Raw genomic sequence first — 25,420 nt, 5'->3', positions numbered from 1 at the left:
TGAAAAGTATGAAAATGAAAAATATGAGCATGTACAATACTCAATACTTGGTTGGAGCTCCTTTTGCCTCAATTACTGCGTTAATGCGGCGTGGCATGGAGTCGATGAGTTTCTGGCACTGCTCAGGTGTTATGAGAGCCCAGGTTGCTCTGATAGTGGCCTTCAACTCTTCTGCGTTTTTGGGTCTGGCATTCTGCATCTTCCTTTTCACAATACCCCACAGATTTTCTATGGGGCTAAGGTCAGGGGAGTTGGCGGGCCAATTTAGAACAGAAATACCATGGTCCGTAAACCAGGCACGGGTAGATTTTGCGCTGTGTGCAGGCGCCAAGTCCTGTTGGAACTTGAAATCTCCATCTCCATAGAGCAAGTCAGCAGCAGGAAGCATGAAGTGCTCTAAAACTTGCTGGTAGACGGCTGCGTTGACCCTGGATCTCAGGAAACAGAGTGGACCGACACCAGCAGATGACATGGCACCCCAAACCATCACCCAACCATGCAAATTTTGCATTTCCTTTGGAAATCGAGGTCCCAGAGTCTAGAGGAAGACAGGAGAGGCACAGGATCCACGTTGCCTGAAGTCTAGTGTAAAGTTTCCACCATCAGTGATGGTTTGGGGTGCCATGTCATCTGCTGGTGTCATGCTCATATTTTTCATTTTCATACTTTTCAGTTGGCCAACATTTCTAAAAATCCCTTTTTTGTATTAGCCTTAAGTAATATTCTAATTTTGTGACACACGGAATTTTGGATTTTCATTTGTTGCCACTTCAAATCATCAAAATTAAATGAAATAAACATTTGAATGCATCAGTCTGTGTGCAATGAATAAATATAATGTACAAGTTACACCTTTTGAATGCAATTACTGAAATAAATCAAGTTTTTCAAAATATTCTAATTTACTGGCTTTTACCTGTATATTGATATATAATGTAGGAACCAGAATATTAATAACAGAAAGAAACAACCCTTTTGTGTAAATGAGTGTGGGAGGGAGGTTTTGGGGGTTGGTGCACTAATTGTAAGTGTATCTTGTGTTTTTTATGCTGATTTAATAAAATAAAAAATATTTAAAAAACGATACCGATAATAAAAAAAACGATACTGATAATTTCCGATATTACATTGTAAAGCATTTATCGGCCGATAATATCGGACATCTCTAATTCTAACTGATCTTTTTTGTTGGGAACAATCAGAAAGAGACATTTTTGGGTGGTCCTCGCTCGAGTTCAAATCGTTCTCAGTCGTAGTTGTAAATATTCCCATAGTCATGAAAGCAGCATGAAAACACCCCGCCTCTTTGACCGCCCCTTTTTTTGACGTCACACAAATGGCTATTTTCATGAAGCATTTTCTGGCCGCTGCTCACTCCTGTCAGACACCGCGAGTCTCTTCCGCCTAGGCGGGGGGGGAGAACAGGTTGAATATTAAGACAAAAGCTTGCGTTTTTCTTTCGAGTGGGTCTATGAAAGAATATAAGGTCGAGGGGGGAAAAAAAAACGAGGAGCCGCTACACTTGCGTGTGAAAATGGAGCTTCCCGCCGCAGGAGAGCAGGTCTTCGCGGTGGAGAGCATCGAGAAGAAGCGCAGCCGGAAGGTTTGAATGATGAAATTATTGTTTTATCCACGACGACCGGGTTTAAATGTTGCTTTTCTGTCCTCTCACAGGGCAAGCTTGAGTATTTGGTCAAGTGGCGTGGATGGTCCCCAAAGTAAGTGAGCCAATAAACTGTGAAGATCACATTCTAACACACAGGTGTTCCAGTCAAGGCCACTTCCATTATTGTGGCCTATGATTTATCTTTTAGGCCAAATATATTTACTATTTTGACAGATGTTTCCTGTTACTCTTAGCTCCTGGTGTAACTAAATATTGTACATATTTTTTGCGACTCTACACTTTTTCTTTTAATCAGCGGGGATACTTAAATCCAATAATTTGAATTTAAGGCCTTAAAATGACTAAAATCCTCCTCAAATCTCATAAAAGGTCTTAAATACGATTTTGAAAGGTCTTAAAAATCTATTGACGTTACTTTTATTTAAAACATGCATAAACTTCAATCTTGCTTTTTAAATATTTGGATATTTGAGGACGCTACAATGGAACAAAAGTAGGCCCATCAGAATTTATTGCGCACCACCAGCTAGTGTGCTGTGCGCGCAGCGTTGTGTTGTTACAGCTAAGCATAGCAGCGGAGAAAACTTAACGAAAACCCAACGATTTAGTGGGTGTTGTTAACTTGAGTCATATTGCCATCACAGTGCAGTCTACACATATCTCTTATGTGTGACCAGAGGTGGGTAGAGTAGCCAGAAATTGTACTCAAGTAAGAGTACTGTTACTTTAGAGATTTATTACTCAAGTAAAAGTAAGGAGTAGTCACCCAAATATTTACTTGAGTAAAAGTAAAAAGTATGTTGTAAAAAAACTACTCAAGTACTGAGTAACTGATGAGTAACATACACACACATATCATATATATATATATATATATATACATTGATGTATACAGTATATAATTTATATTTATTTTTTTTGCCGTTTTTGTTTACATGTTAATAGTGTTTTAATGAATATACATGCATGTTTAACACATATAGATTCCTTTCTTTCATGAAGACAAGAATATAAGTTGGTGTATTACCTGATTCTGATGACTTGCATTGATTGGAATCAGACAGTAGTGATGACAAACGTCCACGTTTTCAAATGGAGGAGAAGAAAAGTTCCTCCTTTCTGTCTAATACCACATGAAAGTGGTTGGTTTTTGGCATCTTATATGTCCAGCTTCCATATTCGTTTTTATACACTTTACAAGAAATACATTGGCGGCAAACTCCGTAGCTTGCTAGCTTGTTTGCGCAGGCTTTCGGAGACTCTTATTTAGAAAGCGCAGGCGCGATGGAGCGGCACTTTTATTGTGGAGACAGGAACTGTGCAGTCAGTCTTTAGGCTTTTGACGGGGTTTACGGTTGAAATAAAAAATGGTCTTTTTTCCTTCACACTTTTGATTGATTGATTGGAACTTGTATTAGTAGATTGCACAGTACAGTACATATTCCGTACAATTGACCACTAAATGGTAACACCCCAATAAGTTTTTCAACTTGTTTAAGTCAGGTCATGTGACCCCTGGCTCTGTTTGATTGGTCCAACGTCACCAGTGACTGCATCTGATTGGTGGAACGGAGTGAACGTCACCAGTGACTGTATTTGTTGAAACGCAGGCACTATGAAGGTCTGTCTGACAGACCAAAACAAACAAAGCGTGCATTAACAGATCGATAAAAATTAGTAGCGAGTAGCGAGCTGAATGTAGATAAAAGTAGCGGAGTAAAAGTAGCGTTTCTTCTCTATAAATATACTCAAGTAAAAGTAAAAGTATGTTGCATTAAAACTACTCTTAGAAGTACAATTTATCCCAAAAGTTACTCAAGTAGATGTAACGGAGTAAATGTAGCACGTTACTACCCACCTCTGTGTGTGACTGCCATCATATTGCAATCTGCACGTATCTCTTATGTATGACTGCCATCTGCTGATCACACTTCTCAATACACCATGTACCAAAAAAAAATTGCTTCAAGGTCGGTAAGCAAAACCAGAATTATTCCGTACATTAGTCGCACCGGGTTATATTGAGAAAATGAAAGGATTTTAAGTGTGCCTTAAAGTCCGGAAAATACGGCACCTACAATTCATTCTGGACCTCTGATTTTACTTTGTCGTTGTATTTTTTGTCCGTATGGATGTGAGATGGTCTTAAATTATTTTCAAGATGGTCTTAAAAAAAGTCTTAAATTTGACATGTTGAAACCTGCAGAGACCCTGTTTAAGAGAAATTGCACAATACAGGAGTCCCAGTCTCGGTCTCTATGTACAGGTTCCGTTCTGAGATGGCGATATAAGTTGGGTTTTATAGTGTAAGGAATAGAAATTGAAAGAGTAAATTAAACCAACTTTCTTGGTATAATGATTTTTTTTATATTTTTTTATTTTTTTTAAATGAACTACAAATCTCATATAAAAAATATACAACATAAAGTGGCAAGAAACACGTCAATAATGAACGAAGCATATCATGTTCTCGACCAGGGGTGTCAAAGTCAAGGCCTGCGGACCAAGTCCGGCCCGCGAATGAATGATCTGTGGCCCTCGGGGTGATATTTGATTAGTATTAGAACCGGCCCGCAGGCCAGAGCCGCCTGCTGCTGTTTTGCACGCACCAATACTCCATCAGTGTTGGTGCTAGGAATTTTCAAAATGGGCTACCAGTGACCCCATTGAGTCATAAAAATGGGGTCCCACAGTACATTTTTGGGGTCCCTCTTTTTTGTAAACGTTTTGAAAAACAAATGATAAATGTATGCATTATCCTGTTATATCTCACATTCTATATTGTGTTTTGGAAAAAGGTTGTTATAAACGTTAATTCATTAAAAAAAGATAATACAAAAGAAAATACATGTTTATGCATATGTACATTTGTTCAGTTATAAACATTCATTCACTTTCTTCTTTCCTTCATGGATCTAAACTTTACCGCTGCCGGTATTTTTTTCTATATTTTCATTGTAATATTTTCAGAATGTGTTTGTTCTATTTTTGGCCAAAGTAAGACAAAGAAAACAGTTTGAAGTTGTCTTTTTTTTTTTTGGTTTGTTTTAATGCCATGATTTTAATAGTCCGGGCCGCGTGTGCACAGATTTTCCTCCATGTGGCCCCTGAGCTAAAATGAGTTTGACGCCCCTGGTCTAGAGTCAAAAATCACTCCATATTCTCTACTGCTCGCTAGTGTTACCATATCTGAGTTATTGTGCAGAAATATGGGGAAATAACTACAAAAGTACACTTCATTCATTAACGGTGTTACAAAAAAGATCAGTTATAATAATACATAATGTTGGATATAGAGAACATACAAACCCTTTATTCATTGAATCAAAAATACTGAATTCCACGACATAGTGAATTTGCAAACAGCTAAAATGATACACAAAGCAAACTATAACCTACTACCCAAGAATATACAACAATTCTTCTCAACAAAAGAGGAGAAATATAATCTTAGAGAAAAATGTAATTTAAAACATTTGTACACAAGTACAACACTTAAGACCTTCAGTATATCAGTATGTGGAATTAAATTATGCAATGGATTAAGCAAAGAAATCAAACAAAGTACTAATATAATCCACTTGAACAAACTTAAAGTGTTTACAAAGGGGGGTATGGTATTTTTTTTTTTTTTTTTTTTTTGTCATAAAAAAAATACAATCATGTGTGCTTACGGACTGTATCCCTGCAGACTGTATTGATCTATATTGATATATAATGTAGGAACCAGAAATATTAATAACAGAAAGAAACAACCCTTTTGTGCGAATGAGTGTGAATGAGTGTAAATGAGGGAGGGAGGGTTTTGGGTTGGTGCACTAAGTGTATCTTGTGTTTTTTATGTTGATTTAATAAATAAAATTAAAAATATATATATATATACTGTGTATATATATATTTTTTTTTTAATTTCTTGTGCGGCCCGGTACCAATCGATCCACGGACCGGTACTGGGGACCACTGTTTTAAGGGATTCTGTAGAGTACGTTGCACACTCTTGTACAGTAGGTGGCAGTGTGCTGTTAAAACGAGAGAGTAATTGCCAATAACATTGTGAAGTTACAGCATTTAGTTGTAACTTTATTGTAAATAACTGTAAAGTTACAGCTCTACAGTTACAGCTAATGGCTGTGAATATATATAATATAATGTAATGCATGAATTTACATTGAAAATGTAAGTTAAAGTTTAAAAAAAATTCCAAGCGCAAACGTGAGGATTTCCTTCCTCAGTGTAGCACATCACGTGACCACAAAATAGGCTGAACTATTTGAACAAAATAGCAACATGTTAGCTCTTTGTTATGCAGTAAGTGACAGCAAATTATGGTATTGAATTGTATTTTTACAATGTACCAAAGGGCAGTAGAAAATAAGCCGTGGGCCTTACTTAGGACAAACCTTATAAAAGTAGTTGATCTAACACATGGTGGGCATTAGCTTGTGACCACTTTGAAAACTTTGCACGGTTACCTGTCAGTGAAGGATGCACTTAGAATGCGTGCAATATGCCATGCGCATATTCTCTTTTGACGTTTGGATGTGAGCCATTTTAAAAGTGCATACACAAGACCTGCATGTTGATTTATGCTCACAACTAGTGATGTGATCGGGGAGGACGAGGATTACTGCCAGATTGGGCGGTATAGCTTGGTTGGTAGAGTGGCCGTGTCAACAACTGGAGGGTTCCAGGTTCGATCCCCGCTTCCGCCATCCTAGTCACTACCGTTGTGTCCTTGGGCAAGACACTTTACCCACCTGCTCCCAGTGCCACCCACACTGGTTTAAATGTAACTTAGATATTGTGTTTCACTATGTAAAAGCGCTGTGAGTCACTAGAGAAAAGTGCTATATAAATATAATTCACTTCACTTCACTTTGGATAAAATGTGTATAATTGTATTTTCTAACAGGTACAACACATGGGAACCAGAGGAGAACATTCTGGACCCCAGACTGCTAGATGCTTTTGAAGACAGGTATGTTTGAGAAGGTCAATTGCCATCACACAGTGACATGACCAAACAGGTTTGAACCCACTTCTCAGGACAATACTTGACACCTGTGTCGCTCATCCACGTTACAAGCAAGATTTGTGTTGATAGCACAAACCGTGTGCCTCGTCAAACATTTCCGAAATTCTGATGCTGATGATAAATTGTCTGCATCGTGTGTCAGTTATTCATCACTGGGATTAGTATTGAAACTAGGGTCAAGCCAGTGAAGACATACTGGAGTAAAGTGTCATACTTAGTGGCGCCTCCCTCGCCCTTTTGTCCTATGACAGCATCAGCTTATCATGTGTGAGCGCTGCCTGTTGTCCTACCACCATCTGGTCCCCACTTGCACCTATGTCATTGTCCGTTGAACAGTCTGTCACATTTTTAAAAGTGATCACCTGTTTTCCATGACCATGTGTTTTCTTCAGCTAATTCATAATTGTGATAAAATTTAACCCCCTGAAATGCTAAACAAGTGTTTCCCCACCAATGTTAGGAGTGCCTTTCCCTTCTAAAAATGTCTAATATATATATATATATATATATATGTATGTGTGGGGAAAAAATCACAAGACTACTTCATCTCTACAGGCCTGTTTCATGAGGGGTTCCCTCAATCATCAGGAGAAATCTCCTGATATACTCTAGTTTCTTCAAAATAGCCACCTTTTGCTCTGATTACTATTATATATGTATGTATGTAGGTATGTATGTATGGTTCGTTCGTTCTCCGGCCCCTCCAAAACTAAACTTTTCACTCCCCTCCATGGGGCCGCTTTGCAACCTTCTTGGACGAGCTACCTGCCTACCGTCTAAACTACAAAAATCTCTTATCTTGAAATAAAGCCTAACAGTTCCAAAATGACTTCTTCATTTCAGGTGATGTGCTTTTTTACAAATTGGATGACGACTTCTTGTCCAAAAGCTGTGTGAAAAACACTGTGCTGCTAATGCTAGCCAGTTGGCTATTAGGGTTAGGGATTGTAGCTTCTTAAACATCTTTATTGGCAAGTTCATGAAAACTTTACAGCTTTTAGTTTGGCCACCAGTGTTGAAATAATAAATGATGCAACCTTGTGTGGGCTTTCTTATACTTGAAAACATGAGGCTAACACTTATTGGTACATTGTTACAACAACATTATGTGCTGACTTTAAATATTGTGCAAATTGTCCAGTCATGTATCATTAAATGTAAGGATTTTCCATTTAGGGGTTCTATGATGATTTTTTTTTTTCTGACGTCAAATTGTAAGGTTCATGCATTTTGGTGTGAGGATTCATGCGAGGTAGCTGTACTTACTGTATTTAGTCAATAAATAATTCGAACTCTCAGTCTGAGTGGAAGGAGCTCCTGGTCCTCTGCTTCAGGCTGTGATGAAACGAGAAAAAAATGTAGGATAAACACCAACGTGACCTAAATGCTGGCAAAATCAGCTGTTTTTCATGCTCCTCAGAATCGATATGAGTTTGCATGTTTACCTAATGTTGTGGCCGAGTGAATTTATATAATATTTGTAAAGATTATGTTTAACTGTGTCTGGAAAAAAATAACTAAGACGACTTAAAGATATATAGTTAGTCAGTGTACATTTTCAAAAGAAAAATGATGATACTTTTGTAGATGGTCGGGCATGTTTTCATTTGCAATCTGGGAACGTCTCTGCAATTGACACCTTGCAAACGACTCAAAAAACAGCTCATAAATATGACTGTGACGCTAAATGTACGCACATTTTACACCAAAGCATATACAACAGGCGAGCTACTTTTTAAATGACCAAGTTGAGGTGATCTACCTCATATATATATATATATATATATATATATATACAGGTAAAAGCCAGTAAATTAGAATATTTTGAAAAACTTGATTTATTTCAGTAATTGCATTCAAAAGGTGTAACTTGTACATTATATTTATTCATTGCACACAGACTGATGCATTCAAATGTTTATTTCATTTAATTTTGATGATTTGAAGTGGCAACAAATGAAAATCCAAAATTCCGTGTGTCACAAAATTAGAATATTACTTAAGGCTAATACAAAAAAGGGATTTTTAGAAATGTTGGCCAACTGAAAAGTATGAAAATGAAAAATATGAGCATGTACAATACTCAATACTTGGTTGGAGCTCCTTTTGCCTCAATTACTGCGTTAATGCGGCGTGGCATGGAGTCGATGAGTTTCTGGCACTGCTCAGGTGTTATGAGAGCCCAGGTTGCTCTGATAGTGGCCTTCAACTCTTCTGCGTTTTTGGGTCTGGCATTCTGCATCTTCCTTTTCACAATACCCCACAGATTTTCTATGGGGCTAAGGTCAGGGGAGTTGGCGGGCCAATTTAGAACAGAAATACCATGGTCCGTAAACCAGGCACGGGTAGATTTTGCGTTGTGTGCAGGCGCCAAGTCCTGTTGGAACTTGAAATCTCCATCTCCATAGAGCAGGTCAGCAGCAGGAAGCATGAAGTGCTCTAAAACTTGCTGGTAGACGGCTGCGTTGACCCTGGATCTCAGGAAACAGAGTGGACCGACACCAGCAGATGACATGGCATCCCAAACCATCACTGATGGTGGACACTTTACACTAGACTTCAGGCAACGTGGATCCTGTGCCTCTCCTGTCTTCCTCCAGACTCTGGGACCTCGATTTCCAAAGGAAATGCAAAATTTGCATGGTTGGGTGATGGTTTGGGGTGCCATGTCATCTGCTGGTGTCGGTCCACTCTGTTTCCTGAGATCCAGGGTCAACGCAGCCGTCTACCAGCAAGTTTTAGAGCACTTCATGCTTCCTGCTGCTGACCTGCTCTATGGAGATGGAGATTTCAAGTTCCAACAGGACTTGGCGCCTGCACACAGCGCAAAATCTACCCGTGCCTGGTTTACGGACCATGGTATTTCTGTTCTAAATTGGCCCGCCAACTCCCCTGACCTTAGCCCCATAGAAAATCTGTGGGGTATTGTGAAAAGGAAGATGCAGAATGCCAGACCCAAAAACGCAGAAGAGTTGAAGGCCACTATCAGAGCAACCTGGGCTCTCATAACACCTGAGCAGTGCCAGAAACTCATCGACTCCATGCCACGCCGCATTAACGCAGTAATTGAGGCAAAAGGAGCTCCAACCAAGTATTGAGTATTGTACATGCTCATATTTTTCATTTTCATACTTTTCAGTTGGCCAACATTTCTAAAAATCCCTTTTTTGTATTAGCCTTAAGTAATATTCTAATTTTGTGACACACGGAATTTTGGATTTTCATTTGTTGCCACTTCAAATCATCAAAATGAAATGAAATAAACATTTGAATGCATCAGTCTGTGTGCAATGAATAAATATAATGTACAAGTTACACCTTTTGAATGCAATTACTGAAATAAATCAAGTTTTTCAAAATATTCTAATTTACTGGCTTTTACCTGTGTGTGTGTGTGTATATATATATATATATATATATATATATATATATATGTAACTTATTTTATTTATTTTTTTTGCCGTTTTTGTTCACATGTTAAAGGTGTACAAAATACATGATGCATGTTTAACATATAGATTCCCATCTTTCATGAAGACAAGAATATAAGTTGGTGTATTACCTGATTCTGATGACTTGCATGGATTGTAATCAGACAAGATTCACAGTAGTGCTGACAACTTCCACATTTTCGATTTTACATCGTGGAGGAGAAAAAAAAAGTCCTCCTTTCTGTCCAATACCACATTGAAGTGGTTGGTTTTGGCATCCTGTTTGTCCAGCTTCCATACTCGGTTTTTATACACTTTACAAGAAATACATTGACGGCAAACTCCGTGGCTTGCTAGCTTGTTTGCGCTAGCTTTCGGAGACTCTTATTTTGTTAGCGCAGGCAGCATCGAGCAGCACTTTTATTGTGAAGACAGGAACTATGCGGTCAGTCTCTAGGCTTTTGACTGCACGGTTGGACGGTCTTTTTTTCCTTCACACTGAGCTGGCTGCAGCCAGCGTCATCTCACAAGATCCTCGGGTGCCTTGAATGTCAATCAAGTAACGTCATAGGGAAGATTTATGATCGCTAATTTTTAGGTTTATTTTTTCAATGCCTGGCTGGCGAGCGACTGACACACCCTGCGCGATCGACCGGTAGCTCGCGATCGACGTAATGGGCCCCCCTGATCCAGACCATTGGTTCTCAAACTTGTTTCACCAAGTGCCACCTCGGGAAAAGTGACCAATATTAAAATACAGTTACGTATTAAATAAATAAATGATAAATGGGTTGTACTTGTATAGCGCTTTTCTACCTTCAAGGTACTCAAAGCGCTTTGACACTACTTCCACATTTACCCATTCACACACTGATGGAGGGAGCTGCCATGCAAGGCGCTAACCAGCACCCATCAGGAGCAAGGGTGAAGTGTCTTGCTCAGGACACAACGGTATTAGGCCTAAGTATTCATTTAAAAACAAGGCAGAGGTTTTACTTAACAAGTATATTTCATATTTTTGGCCACTGTAACATTACACACGGTTTGAATATAGTAAAATAAACCTCTGTACTTAAATCAACTGATTCTTCCGTGTACCAATACAAAGAGCCCGCGTACCACTCGTGGCTCATTTACCGCAGTTTGAGGATTATCAAACTGATCTAGAATTCAAGGAAGTGTTTTAAATAGAGATTATTAAATAAAGATTGAAATCATAATAGGTCCCCCTTAAATACCAGACGTTTTATTTACGGACACAAAAAGCAAAAAACTATGTTTGTAAAATAAGTGCAATTGGTCAAAGATATGTGTTCTAAAAATTCTAAAACGGAATTTGGAAAAAAATAAAACCAATTTCATTAGGCCCTATAGTTATAATTCAGAGGATCCTCAAATGTCAAACTGGGGCCTTCCTGATGGCTTCAAATGCATGGCCTGCTGCTACAAAGTCTGCTAAGTGCCTGACCAGCTTTGTACACCTTTTTAGTATTATGGTAATACATATTTAGTATTAATTTAGCATTAATACCTAACTTATACTAATACTAAACGCATATTATGTTCAAACTGCAATTGGTCCTTATTTAAGGCTCTGCTTTCGCCTCAACCTTTTTGCCACAGGTCGCACGTTATAGGAAAACATGAAAATCCCTCTCCGTCTGTTTTAGCAATTACCTGCGTTTTTTTTCTCTCACTCTCGTGCTAAAAGAGACGTTTTATTGAAACTAATTGCATGTCTCTCCTGGGAGCCAAATTGTCTGAATGCCAGGCTATGAAAATACACTGAGTCACTGTAATTAGATGTGAGGGCGGAGGGCGGGGTAGGGGACTGACATCACTTCTGTCTGCAGTATTGAGTTACTGCTGTTGAGGGAACAATGTGGAGACCGGGGGAAAAGGTCAACAGGAGGCTACTTTTTAGCTCCTGGATACTTTCACTAAATAAGTAATTTTGTAAGGACCACACTCATTTGCTTTGCAGATAATCTACTGTACATCACTTGAGAATTGTGTGTACATTGTGTTGTTATGCAACAGAAACCTCAGTCTACGTATGTGAGGTGGTTCCACTCACTGCCTGCTGTTTATTTCTCCACAGAGAACGCCAAGAGCAGCTGATCGGATGTCGCAAGAGAGGACCGAAGCCCAAGCACCTGTTGGTTCAGGTAAGAAAGTAGTGCAAAGAGAGAAACAAATACTACTAGACTGAGCAGTAAATTATGCACAGGGTGTTCCCAAAGTCTAGACATAAAAATGCGCTTATTTTGTAATTATTAAGAAATGTTGCGGAGGCACCAAAATTAAGATTTTTGGCCGAAACCATAAATGAGGAAACCAAGGCTGAAACATCAAAATAAGTTTTGATAATTAACATTGAATTTAGGACTATGGCTACTAACATCGCTAAAATCAAGGCATTGCAATTGCACAAATTTACTTTTTTGATATCAAAATAAAACACAAAGCAGTTTGGCTAATGAAGATAAAGTAAAATATACAAGCTTTGTTCTTCTCCAACGCCTCCTATCAGTACAACAGTTTGACCAACAAAAATAAAGAGGAGTGACACCTCCCACATCGAATACACAAACTTCACAGCCTGCTTCCAATTTGATGAGATGACAAAACATTTTAGCTAGTATTGATGTTATTTGAACATTGATACATTTTGCAGTTGAATAAAGGACGAGTGAACATCCCTGTAAACAAAGTAAAGACGTTATAAACAAGTTGTGACAACGTTCACGACACATCGCCTGCTGCATGTTTTCTCACGTCATTAACTCTCAGTGACAGTAGCTGATGAATGGTGTATTGAGAAATTAAAAGCAACATCAAATAGTTTTCTCCTTCGCTGTATACTTTTAGTGTGGGCACAAGTGTGTCTGTCTTCAATAATGTCCACACCTCTCTCCATCTAAACACACTTAACCGCACGCCGGGCAGCAAGGGAAAATTATGTTAAACCAAGCGCATGGCTTTGTTTACTCAGAGAGGAAATCTCCGGAGCAAAGTCTGTGTCGTTAGTCCGCCATGATTATCAAGCCAAACGACGCTAGTCCGCATGCACCTGACTTCGTGTTGCCTAAAATGCATTAATAAATGACAGTTTTTCGATAATTAAAAAATTTGACGGTATTACTAACCGTCTGGAATTTTATCGCAAATTATCATTATAGCGTTTACTGTTACATCCCTCGTCCATTAACAAGTAAAAAGTCAAGGGCGGTCACGGCATGTTCCTGCCGCTATTGTTGGTGAATTATTTAGGGCATTACGGCAAATGACGAGGGCGGTCGCGGCACGTGCCGCAGTTGCCGTGGTTAAATTCGATCCCTGATTTCTTTGGAGGAATCTTTCAAGTGAGTACAATCTTTAGCCAATTGTGAACACCAGCACACAGCTGCGGTAAAGATCTCCCATCAATTAAAAAAAGGCAAATATCGGCCCTCCATCCGAATTTTATCAAATATTTCACATAACCTATCACAATATGGCTCCTGTAAATAATAATTTCTTACTATCTGGTAGAAACCAATTCAGCAACACCTTAAAAACCAACATTGAATGCCCGTGACCTTCGATCCCTCAGGCGGTACTGCATCAAAAAGCGACATCAGTGTGTAAAGGATCTCACCACATGGGCTCAGGAAAACTTCAGAAAACCACTGTCAGTAACTACAATTGGTCGCAACATATGTAAGTGCAAGTTAAAACTCTATTATGCAAAGCGAAAGCCATTTATCAACAACACCCAGAAACGCCGCCGGCTTTGCTGGGCCCGAGCTCATCTAAGATGGACTGATGCAAAGTGGAAAAGTGTTCTGTGGTCTGATGAGTCCACACTTCAAATTGTTTTTTGGAAACTGTGGATGTCGTATCCTCCGACCAAAGAGGAAAAGAACCATCCGGACTGTAGTAGGCCAAAGTTGAAAAGCCAGCATCTGTGATGGTATGGGGGTGTATTAGTGCCCAAGACATGAGTAACTTACACATCTGTGACGGCACCATTAATGCTGAAAGGTACATACAGGCTTTGGAGCAATATATGTTGCCATCCAAGCAACGTTATCATAGACACCCCTACTTATTTCAGCAAGACAATGCCAAGCCACATGTTACAACGGCGTGGCTCCGTAGTAAAAGATTGCGGGTTCTAGACTGGCCTGCCTGTAGTCCAGACTTGTCTCCCATTGAAAATGTGTGGCGTATTATGAAGCCTAAAATACCACAACTGTTGAACAACTTAAGCTGCACATCAAGCAAGAATGGGAAATAATTACATCTGAAAAGTTTCAAAAATTAGTCTCCTCAGTTCCCAAACGTTTACTGAGTGTTGTTAAAAGGAAAGGCCATGTAACACAGTGGTAAAAATGCCCCTGTGCCAATGTTTTTGCAATGTGTTGCTGCCATTAAATTCTAAGGTAATGATTATTTGCAAAAAAAAAATGTGTTTCTCAGTTCCAACATTAAATATCTTGTCTTTGCAGTCTATTCAATTGAATATATGTTGAAAAGGATTTTCAAATCGTATTCTGTTTTTATTTACGATTTACACAACGTTCCAACTTCACTGGTTTTGGATTTTGTATATTAAGTTCCATAATCGACCCCTTTGTCCAGATAACGGGCAATATACTAAGAACACAATTCGATACTGTGATTGTGTTGGGTCCATGAATTTGAATTTTGTGCAACTGGTGCAAAGGGTCAAAGTGAGCTGCCTCAATTCTTCCTAGGAGTGTGTCAGTGGTAGCACATGGGATAAAGTCAGTGACAGGTCACAAAGCATACCAGTTACATTCCTCTAAGCTGAGATCACTGTCACGGGAAGCACTTGAAACAAAAGTCACTGAAAGAAGTGCTCGGTAGTGGTGCTGACGAAAACATTTGTTTGCACATATGAGACGCTCTACTTCAGTTTTTCTTAACCATAGGGCTGCGAGCGCCTCCTAGAGGGCGACCAAAAAATATTTGTTTTTCAGTTGTGGTCCGTATGGGCCAAAACGGTCTTCAATTGCAACACACTTTCCCACTACTTGTGGCAGTAATGACAATCTCAAACAAACAAGAAGATCGGAGCAAAGGTCACAGAAGTTTCTTAAGTACAAAAATTATGAATAAAGTGGTAAAGCTGTATTTTCAATTTCACTTTAATTTTATTGACAGTTTAGTTAAGAAACTTTATCACTATTAATGTACTTATTTTAGCATTACATAATTATATATAAAGGTATTTTTTGTCAGCTATTAATAATTTCCTTATTTGATTAGTACTTATTTTTTTAATCAGCCTGACCTAAGAATAAAATAGAAAATAATAAATCTTTATTGTCCACCGAGGTGGAAAATTGTCGACAGGTGACAGACAGTACTAAAATACAAACAATGTTATATAAATAAATGGGAACAGAGGTTAGGTAAAAACAGGAAGTAAAGTAACTTTAAGTTACGACCTAAAAGAGAATCTGTAAAACATAAAAGCAAAACAGTTCCTGACAAATGTGGATTTGTTTACTTTATCACATTAAAAATGTCAACGGCATTTGGGATAAAATACCTTTTTAAAAGGACCTCTGCTCAGTGGAGCTCTATAGCGCCTCCCTGACGTCATGAGCTCAAACTGCCAGCACAGAGGATGTGAGCTTTCTGCCTGTATCCCAGAGGCTTCTCGGATTGTCACACAATATTACCAGCCATTTAAACTATTCTGTGTAGTTTGTATTTATCTTACAAGTCAAGTGACCAAACCAAGCACATGTTAAAACACTGTCAATGTGTGCACAATAAACAAGTTCGAAACCGTTCGGACTGACACTAAGACTAATTGATTTTTGTGAACAACAAGTTCTGTCGACCACTCAATACTTTTGGACAGGTTGGAAAACTGGGTGGGGATCTCAGGCACAGTTTTAAGCTGGTTCAAGTCATATCTACAAGATAGGAACTATTTTGTTTCCATTGGTGACTTTGTATCAGAACCAACCAACGTAACTTGTGGAGTCCCCCAAGGTTCAATCTTGAGGCCGACTTTATTTAACATCTATATGCTCCCACTAGGACAAATCATGCAAAATAACAACATTGACCATCATTGCTATGCCGATGACACCCAAATCTATGTAGCGCTATCACCAAATGACTATCGCCCCATAGATCTTCTGTGCCAGTGCATTGAGCAAGTCAAACACTGGATGTGCCAACATTTCCTACAACTAAATGAAGATAAAAGTGAGATAATTGTTTTTGGTACTAAAAAAGAAAGGTTTAAAGTCATCCAACACCTTCAATCACTGTCACTGAAAACCTCAAATAAAGCCGGAAATCATGGGGTTATTTTAGATTCTGATTTACCTTTCGACAATCACATCAAATCAGTAACAAAATCGGCCTACTATCACCTCAAAAATGTAACAAGACTTAGAGGGCTCATGTCAGCTCAAGACTTAGAAAAACTTGTACATGCCTTTATTACCAGTAGGCTAGACTATTGTAAAGGTCTCCTTGCAGGTCTTCCCAAAAAAACTGTCAGGCAGCTACAGCTTGTTCAGAACGCTGCTGCTAGAGTTCTAACAAAGACCAAAAAATGTGAGCACATTACACCAATTCTTAAATCCTTACATTGGCTCCCTGTACATCAGAGAATTGATTTCAAAATCCTCCTGCTCACATATAAATCACTACATGGTCTAGGGCTGAAGTATATCACTGATATGCTCCCACTATATAAGCCCTCTAGACCACTAAGATCTTCTGAGACCAATCTGTTAGCGGTTTTCTTTGAGAGTGACAAGAAAAAAATCCTCTCATCTATATTCAATATTTAACTCTGCCAACGTCTTAAGAAGAATGCCCAAGCCTAAAGTGTATGTTTATGTGTTAAACAATCATCTTTGTGATTAAGACATGGTTTCCTATCATTTGACAAGGTTGTAGAGTGTAAGTAGGTTAGACCTACTTTGTTATGACCCGCTGCCCGGATCATAGTTTGTTTATGTTTGAGTCACATGTGGTTTCAGCACCTTGAGTTTCGTTTGTTTCTGTTGCCATGACGGCAGATTGTACGCACCTGCCTCTGGTTAGTGTTCGGGACGCGCACCTGTTGCCCGGGCACTAATCAGAGGGCTATTTAGTATTTGCCCTGGCCTCACTCGGTCTGGCTTTCTAGTTTGTTCCCATACAACTGATAACGACTACTTTGATTCCTGCTAGCTTTTCACGCTATGCCATTTTTGCCTGCTAGCTCCCACGCTAGTCCTTTTGTTTTTGCCTTTTGTGCTATGTGCACGTCTTTTGTTTGTTCCCCGTACGATTTATATTTTCAATAAATAATTTTCCTACCTGCAAGCTGTGTCCGAAGCCGTCTGCATCCTTGGGAGAACCACACCCGCACCACGATGCGACCCCGTCGTTACATACTTACTGAATATGATTAAAACCAAAAGTAGGATTACTAAATCAGTGTTAATACTTGAGTGGGCCCTAGGCCCTTCTGTAGTGGAAAACTTGGGCCCTGAGGTCAACAAGGTTAAGCACCCTTCCTCTACCTAACTGTATAGCAAGTGTAGCCCCACCTACACCAAATAATATCAGAAAAATGTTTGCAGCACTGGTATACTATCTGCTGTGCTATAAGGTCTAGACTAGAGTCATTATTGGCATTTCATCCAAACCGAATTTGACAAGAGCAACATCAAACCGTTTCCACTGAGGGCCACATACAGAAAAATTAAAGGATGTACGGTGGCCACTTAAATATTTTTCACTTTGTTGCTCATTAACCACATTAAAACCTTCAATTGTAAGTTAACATATGCACAAAGTACTTATATACTAAATTAGAAGCTGCCACATTTTATTTTTATCAACTAGACACAATGTTTTAATTTAAAATGACATTTTGCTAATTATGATTCAAATTATATATATATATATATATATATATATACATACATATATATATATATATATACATATATATATATATATATATATATATATATATACACACACACACACACACACGTGTGTGTGTGTCAGTGTTTTCCACAGAAAATTTGTTGGCTAAGGTGGTGTCTCTCCTGGGGGAGGGGGCGTCTCCCAGGACAGGCGGCAGGACGGGGAAGGGGGTCGGTGTAAGGAACAGTGTAACTAGGCCTGTCGCCATCACGTCTCCACCTCATCGCTTGATGTTAGTTTGTCTAAATTGTCAGACGATCGCTTCTCTGATGTCTCCATCATGTCCAGAAGTCTCTTCATCTGGACGTCTTCTTCTACTGCATTCAGCAACATTGTCTCAATTGGAAGTTTTCGTTTTAGTCTGTCCTGCTTGTGGCTGTTGAGTTTTGCCTAGTGAAAATAAAAAATCATTTTTATAAGGATTTTTACAAAATTACATTCAATAATCATGCATACATTAATTGGGATAAAACCACTTTTGCACAGGTGTAAGATAGTTACATGTTATTTACAACATGTCAAATGGCCCTGGAAACAATGTGTGTCAATAAAGCACTTCATCGAGGTATTTTAATTTTGACAGAAACAAATATTTAATGCAACTGCAGTTTTACTTAACTCAATATTATTTATTACAAGAAACTACTCAAAGCATTTTTAATACAACCCTATTTAAATACATCTAAAACAGCTGAACTTGAATATATGTTTGCCATCTTGACTTCTGATTCCAAAGCAAGTTTTTTTGTCTGATAGCATTTGTAATTACAGTGCAGTTCATATAAAAATATTTAGATGCCCAGATATACAACATATATATTTTAACAATATTACTTCCTAGCAATGACGTTAGCGCCCACATACCTGAAGTAGAGCTCTTCTCTCTTTCACCACAGAAGATTGTGGATTGCTCCCATTGGAATCTTGCTGCTCTTGTACATCATTCGGCATATTTTTGTCTGTGACCAGTAGGGATGATGTTTGATAAGAAATTATCGAGTTCGAGCCCAATATCGATTCCTCTTATCGAACCGATTCCTTATCGATTCTCTTATCGAATCCAGATAGGTTGTTGTATATGGAAAAAAAACGCAATATTTGGTTTAACAAAAGCTCACTTTTATTTCATAAGAAAAATAAATAAATAAATAAATATTGACTGTTACCCCCCTAAAAAAAAAAAAAAAAAAAAAATATTGACTGTCACCCAAAGTATATTAAGTGGGATTTTTCAGAAAAACATATATACAGTAACACGAAAACAACCTGTCTCCGGGATCACTATAGGTGAATAGCCATGCCTTGAGGCGTTTTTTCCGGTCCATTGTTTTTGCTGCTTGTGTGACATCACAGGAAATGACGTAGCTCAGTCATTAGACTGAGCTACGTCATTTCCTGTGATGTCCCACAGGGCATTTCTTTCGTTCCCAGGGATTCAATTAAAGAACCAACTCTTTTTCTTTACTATAGTGGCCTCGATAACGGGAACCGGTTCTCAAAAAGGGATTTGATTCCATGGAATCGGTTCTTTTCTTATCGAACAACCGGGAGAACCGGTTTCGAACATCATCCCTAGTGACCAGGCTGTCGAGGGTGAATGGAGAATCCCAACTCCTGTGAGAGCTTGTGTCAATATCTGATGTTTCTATTCCAAATTGAATGGATGGAGAACCGCCCCAGATCTGCTCGCATAGTTTGAAGTACAACAAAACAACTCTATCGTAACCACTTCTTCCACCTGCATCGACTGCTTGTCTGTACTTTCCACGAATCGCTTTCAGTTTAGTGTCGATAGTTGTTTTTGTGATGTCCTCTTTCCGATGAGGAAATTCCTCAGATGTCCCTCCAAGTCCGTACCACTCCAAAAATAGGGTAAAAATGTCATCATACTTGGACTGGCAAGTTTCCCAGTTAACACTTTGTTGAGTTTTGTTAACTTTAAACTCCAAAACGATGCTTAAAAGTAGCTCTACTCCTCTGGTAGTCCACATATATAATTTATTCATGCCGTGACCCGCCATTTTTGCTATATACCACCTCCGGAAAAGACGTTTTGGAAGTTTCTGATTGGCTAAAATGGTCTTAAGTCCTAGGCTATAGCGCCCCCAGTATTTTGGCATGTGAATGACAGTGTAGTGGCTAGAAATCTTGTTAAGACGTTAGTTTAGGCGGTGGCTCTTTGTTGTTAAAGCGGCCGACTAACCCTGATATATATATAATGTGTGTGTATAATTAAATAAAATGTAAATGTGTGGATGTTGTCCACAAATTAAATGTATTAATATATTGTTATCCAAATGCTATATAACTACTACAAGGGCCATGTTTTATAGTTAGGGGGTCCTATTATGCAATACCAACTTGTCTTAATTGTTGGTACCTGTTTTTGTGTATTTGGGATCCCCATGAGTCCCAAAAATATGAAATTAAACCATGGAGGCATGGCCGAGATATTTGTGAAACAATCTTGCCTCCTCCAAAACAGCAGATGTCTCCATATGTTCCAAAGATTTACCCGAAGAGTTTTGTGTGTGTCCGCCATTTCTTCTTCAGTTGTAGTCCAAAGGTGTAGTCAATAAGTTCCTTATTTTTCTTTAACAACTTGTTGTGGGGAAAGACTAGCTTGTTCATTCACACGCATTCTCCGCTGTTGCCATTTCTAATACAAAGTAGTGTATAGTTCTAACTTGTATCTGTAAGTAGACTTGGCATGGAAGCACCTAAAAATTACAACATAGCTGACAAGGAGAAAATGCAGTCAAAGTGGAGGCTCGTAAATAAGATGGCCCAAAAAATGATGCATTCTGAAGAGACCGTCAGAAAGTGACTTGAAGATGGTCTGTAAAACAAAATCTTTGCAGAGTTTTGACCAAAGAACCACCGTTACATGGTATGTAGACCACAAAGAAATGTTTTAAATGTCGGTGGGAAATCATGATATGACTCTATTAAGTCAAATGGTAGACACATACCTTTTTTTCACAACTTTTAAATGGTATATCTTTTCAGTTTGGTCAATGTTTTTTAAGATGTATTTTTTCAAATAGTCTACGAGCCAATAAAAAACAGTTAATGGCAACTGGGCCAGACTTTAAGCACCACAGGTCTGAGGAATATTTTGGAAGGTGGGGAGGGGTTGGCTTACAAACTGATTACCGTATTTTTCGCACTATTAGCCGCACCTAAAAACCACAAATTTACTCAAAAGCTGACAGTGCGGCTTATAACCCGGTACGCTTTATATATGGATTAATATTAAGATTCATTTTCATAAAGTTTCGGTCTCGCAACTACGGTAAACAGCCGCCATCTTTTTTCCCCGTAGAAGAGGAAGTGCTTCTTCTTCTACGCAAGCAACCGCCAAGGTAAGCACCCGCCCCCATAGAACAGGAAGCGCTTCTTCTTCTACTGTAAGCAACCACCCGCCCCGGTAGAAGAAGAAGAAGCGCGCGGATATTACGTTTCATTTCCTTTGTGTGTTTACATCTGTAAAGACCACAAAATGGCTCCTACTAAGCGACAGGTTTCCGGTTCATGAAAAGACGCAATCTCTCCATCCGCACACGGACTACTATTTCACAGCAACTGCCTAAAGACTTTCAAGAAAAGCTGGCTACTTTCCGTGCATATTGTAAAAACAAGATAGCTGAAAAAAAGATCCGGCCAGAGAACATTATCAACATGGACGAGGTTCCACTGACTTTTGATATTCCTGTGAACCGCACTGTGGATACAACGGTAGCACGTACGGTGAATATTCGCACCACAGGGAATGAGAAGTCATCCTTCACTGTGGTTCTAGCTTGCCATGCTAATGGCCAGAAACTTCCACCCATGGTGATATTCAAAAGGAAGACCTTGCCAAAAGAGACCTTTCCAGCCGGCGTCATCATAAAAGCTAACTCGAAGGGATGGATGGATGAAGAAAAGATGAGCGAGTGGTTAAGGTAAGTTTACGCGAAGAGGCCGGGTGGCTTTTTTCACGCAGCTCCGTCCATGTTGATATACGACTCCATGCGCGCCCACATCACGCTGGTTTTTAATATATTATTAAAGTTTGACTGACCTATCTGACTGTTTTTTTGACATTCCTTTAGCGCAGTTAGATGCGGCTTATAACACGGGGCGGCTTATAGGTGGACAAAGTTTTGAAATATGCCGTTCATTGAAGGCGCGGCTTATAACCCAGGGCGGCTTATGGTGCGGAAAATACGGTAACTGTTGATCATAAACTACATTAGGACTGTTTAGCCTTTGAGGAGGTCTGTTCTCTATCAAGTTCCCCTTTCTTTTTAGGCAACTGTCTAAATATGCATCTTCTCTGTGCCCTGCTACAGGTTCCTTCTTTTGCACGGAGATCTAGTATTCTTGCTGACCTCAATGAGTCGTCTCTGGATGAAGACCGCTCTGTTCCAATGTTGCATCTGCAGAGCCAGCTGAACAGCAACAAGCACCACCACTACCAGCCAGTCGTGAAATCGCGCGAGTCTGCATTTGCTAAGCCCAGAGAAATCAACACACCAAAGTTTTCCAACAAGGGGTACAACCTCCCCCCTGTGCTACAGCAAAAATGGTTTAGGGACAAAACCTCAGGTGTCTTGACCAAGGTAAAGGACATAACAATGGAGCTGAAGAAGCTCCCGGCAGACCTCAAAGGTCACGACGAACCAGAGAAGGCAAAGCCCGAGGAGCATAATGTTGTGAGTGCTCGGAAATTAAAAATTGTAAAAAACAAAAACAAGAACGGACGGATCGTTATCGTCATGAGCAAATACATGGAAAGTGGAATGCAAGCGGCCAAGGTTAAAAACTGTGACTCCCAACCTGAGGAGAAGCAGTTGCAAGGAACTGCCAACACAGAACATCACCTACAGAAGATGAAGCTTGTCAAACATCTTGACCTCATCAATGGATTTGCAAAAAAAAACAAAGCTGTCTCTGTCTTGGAATTTACGGGAGATTGCTCAAAGAAAAAGTCTCCCAAAACTGAGCTTTTTGCGGGGGGAAAGGATAAACATAGTGAGGTCAGAGGTCCGACGGATCAGCCTTTACAATTGACAACCGAGCCTAATCCGGTTTCTTTGCCTCCGGACACTGGAGTTACCGCCTTCACGGACAGAAAAGGAACTCCGAACAAATTTCAAGGATTAAAACGACACTTTTCGGACACGGACAGCGAGGGGCGTAGAGATAACAAGAGGTTTGCGGTCTCTCCCCACGCAGTCTCTTCACGCACCCAAAGTCTTGGTGCTGACCAAAACGACCACCAGGTTCCTCCTGCAGTGCAGTGTTGTGAATACGCTGCTCAAGAACACCCTATTGACTTGAGCATTGTCAAGTCCAAGCCTGATGTGTTCGTGGCGACAGACAGACAGGAAGAACAAAGTGAAAGTGAAACCATTGCCAATGTAGACGCTATTCATTCATCAACTGTCGGTGACCAGGTAACGAGAAAGGAGGAGACATTTCCTTCTTTCCAGCCTTTCCATGGGAATATCCTCATCACAGACATTACCACAAACTGTCTCACAGTTACCTTTAAGGAGTACATTACAGCATAACTGTATCAGGACATGAATGTTTTTTTTTTTGTTTTTTTTTAAAAGGTACATATTTGCCCCTTAAAGCCACACACAAAACTCTGGCCATGGTGAAGACTTTCAAAAACTGGCTGACCTTAGCATTTGTGTATGAACTATTTTTGGCTTGTGTCAGTAGAAATTTACATTAATATCTATTAGTATTTAAACCTCATCAAGTAATTAAGCAATTGACTTACTGCTGCTGACTTCACTTCTCACAGTAGTAGATGTGCACAACGTCTAACACACCCGGGCCATTCAAAAATTGAAATGAGCGCTGATTAGAAAAATGATGTACACGGCATCGTTTATTCTATATGAATTCTGAAAGAGGCGTCCCAACTAGGGATGCTGCCGATACATATCAACCATGAGTGAGATTTACTAATACTAAACACATGCATCAACTGTCCTTTTTTCAATGTACTTATGGTGAGTGCTGTTGACAGTTCAACAATATCAACACAATATTTAAAACCACTGAGGTTCCTTATTCGCTTTATTATATACAATTGTTTGAGGAATGATAATAACCGGTACACAATAACATAACAGAAGCAAAAACTATCGTCTACTCATTTAAATCCTTCGTTTTTACTCTTGTGTCAAGGACTTACTGGTAGTTTAACATTAACAAAAACAAAAATAAATATAATTTTGAGAAAATTAAAAAATATCGGTATAATCACTATTGTATCGATCATATACTGGTACTGCTCTTGAGCACAACAGTTTCTGGAATATTATTCTCTCTCTAGACCAGTGGTTCTTAACCTTGTTGGAGGTACCGAACCCCACCAGTTTCATATGCGCATTCACCGAACCCTTCTTTAGTGAAAAATAAAATGTTTGTTTTTTTCAAATTCAAGACAAAGTTATATGTTTTTGGTAACACTTTAGTATGGGGAACATATTCTAAGTAACAAAGACGCATACTTGCCAACCTTGAGACCTCCGATTTCGGGAGGTGGGGTGGGGGGCGTGGTTAAGATATATATATTTAAGAAATACTTGACTTTCAGTGAATTCTAGCTATATATATATATATATATATTTTATTACATACATATATATATATATATATATATATATATATATAAAATAAATACTTGAATTTCAGTGTTCATTTATTTACACATAAATAAATAAATGGGTTGTACTTGTATAGCGCTTTTCTACCTTCAAGGTACTCAAAGCGCTTTGACACTACTTCCACATTTACCCATTCACACACACATTCACACACTGATGGAGGGAGCTGCCATGCAAGGCGCTACCAGCACCCATCAGGAGCAAGGGTGAAGTGTCTTGCTCAGGACACAACGGACATGACGAGGTTGGTACTAGGTGGGGATTGAACCAGGGACCCTCAGGTTGCGCACGGCCACTCTCCCACTGCGCCACGCCGTCCCTAACACTCAAGACTCATCTACTCATTGTTGAGTTAAGGGTTGAATTGTCCATCCTTGTTCTATTCTCTTGTCACTATTTCAGAACACACACATTATACAAATATACATTATAAAATCAATAAGAAAACGGGAGCTCTAATTTGGGAGTCTGAATTAGGATCAGAAGTTCCTATATAAACATTGCGCACTCACGTCGCCTTTTTGTATTGATTACTGCAGCTGTGCACTGGATTCATTCACAAATACAAACTACAACTCACAAACACTTTAGAGTTAGGCTCCACCATCAGAATGTGTACTTAAACTTATAAAGATCACATGGATATTATTCAGTGAGTTGATTCACCAAAACTAACCTGTTATACAGGAGG

The 25,420-nt window shown here is 39.2% G+C and overlaps 1 protein-coding gene across 1 annotated transcript; it reads left to right on the top strand.

The window, feature by feature from the left end:
• The first annotated feature begins 1,360 nt into the window (after positions 1-1,360).
• On the top strand, positions 1,361-24,599 carry LOC133624293 (E3 SUMO-protein ligase CBX4-like). The gene is made up of 5 exons (XM_061987763.2): positions 1,361-1,603; positions 1,675-1,718; positions 6,540-6,605; positions 12,195-12,261; positions 22,393-24,599. Exons 1-5 carry the CDS (start codon positions 1,472-1,474, stop codon positions 23,614-23,616), a joined length of 1,533 nt encoding a protein of 510 aa, XP_061843747.2. The 5' UTR covers positions 1,361-1,471; the 3' UTR covers positions 23,617-24,599.
• Positions 24,600-25,420: the final 821 nt, after the last annotated feature.

This window comes from Nerophis lumbriciformis, linkage group LG27 (assembly GCF_033978685.3).
Source record: "Nerophis lumbriciformis linkage group LG27, RoL_Nlum_v2.1, whole genome shotgun sequence".
Lineage (NCBI taxonomy): Eukaryota > Metazoa > Chordata > Actinopteri > Syngnathiformes > Syngnathidae > Nerophis > Nerophis lumbriciformis.
The sequence above is the reverse complement of the archived record's forward strand: the minus strand, read 5'-3'. Positions and strand labels throughout refer to the sequence as shown.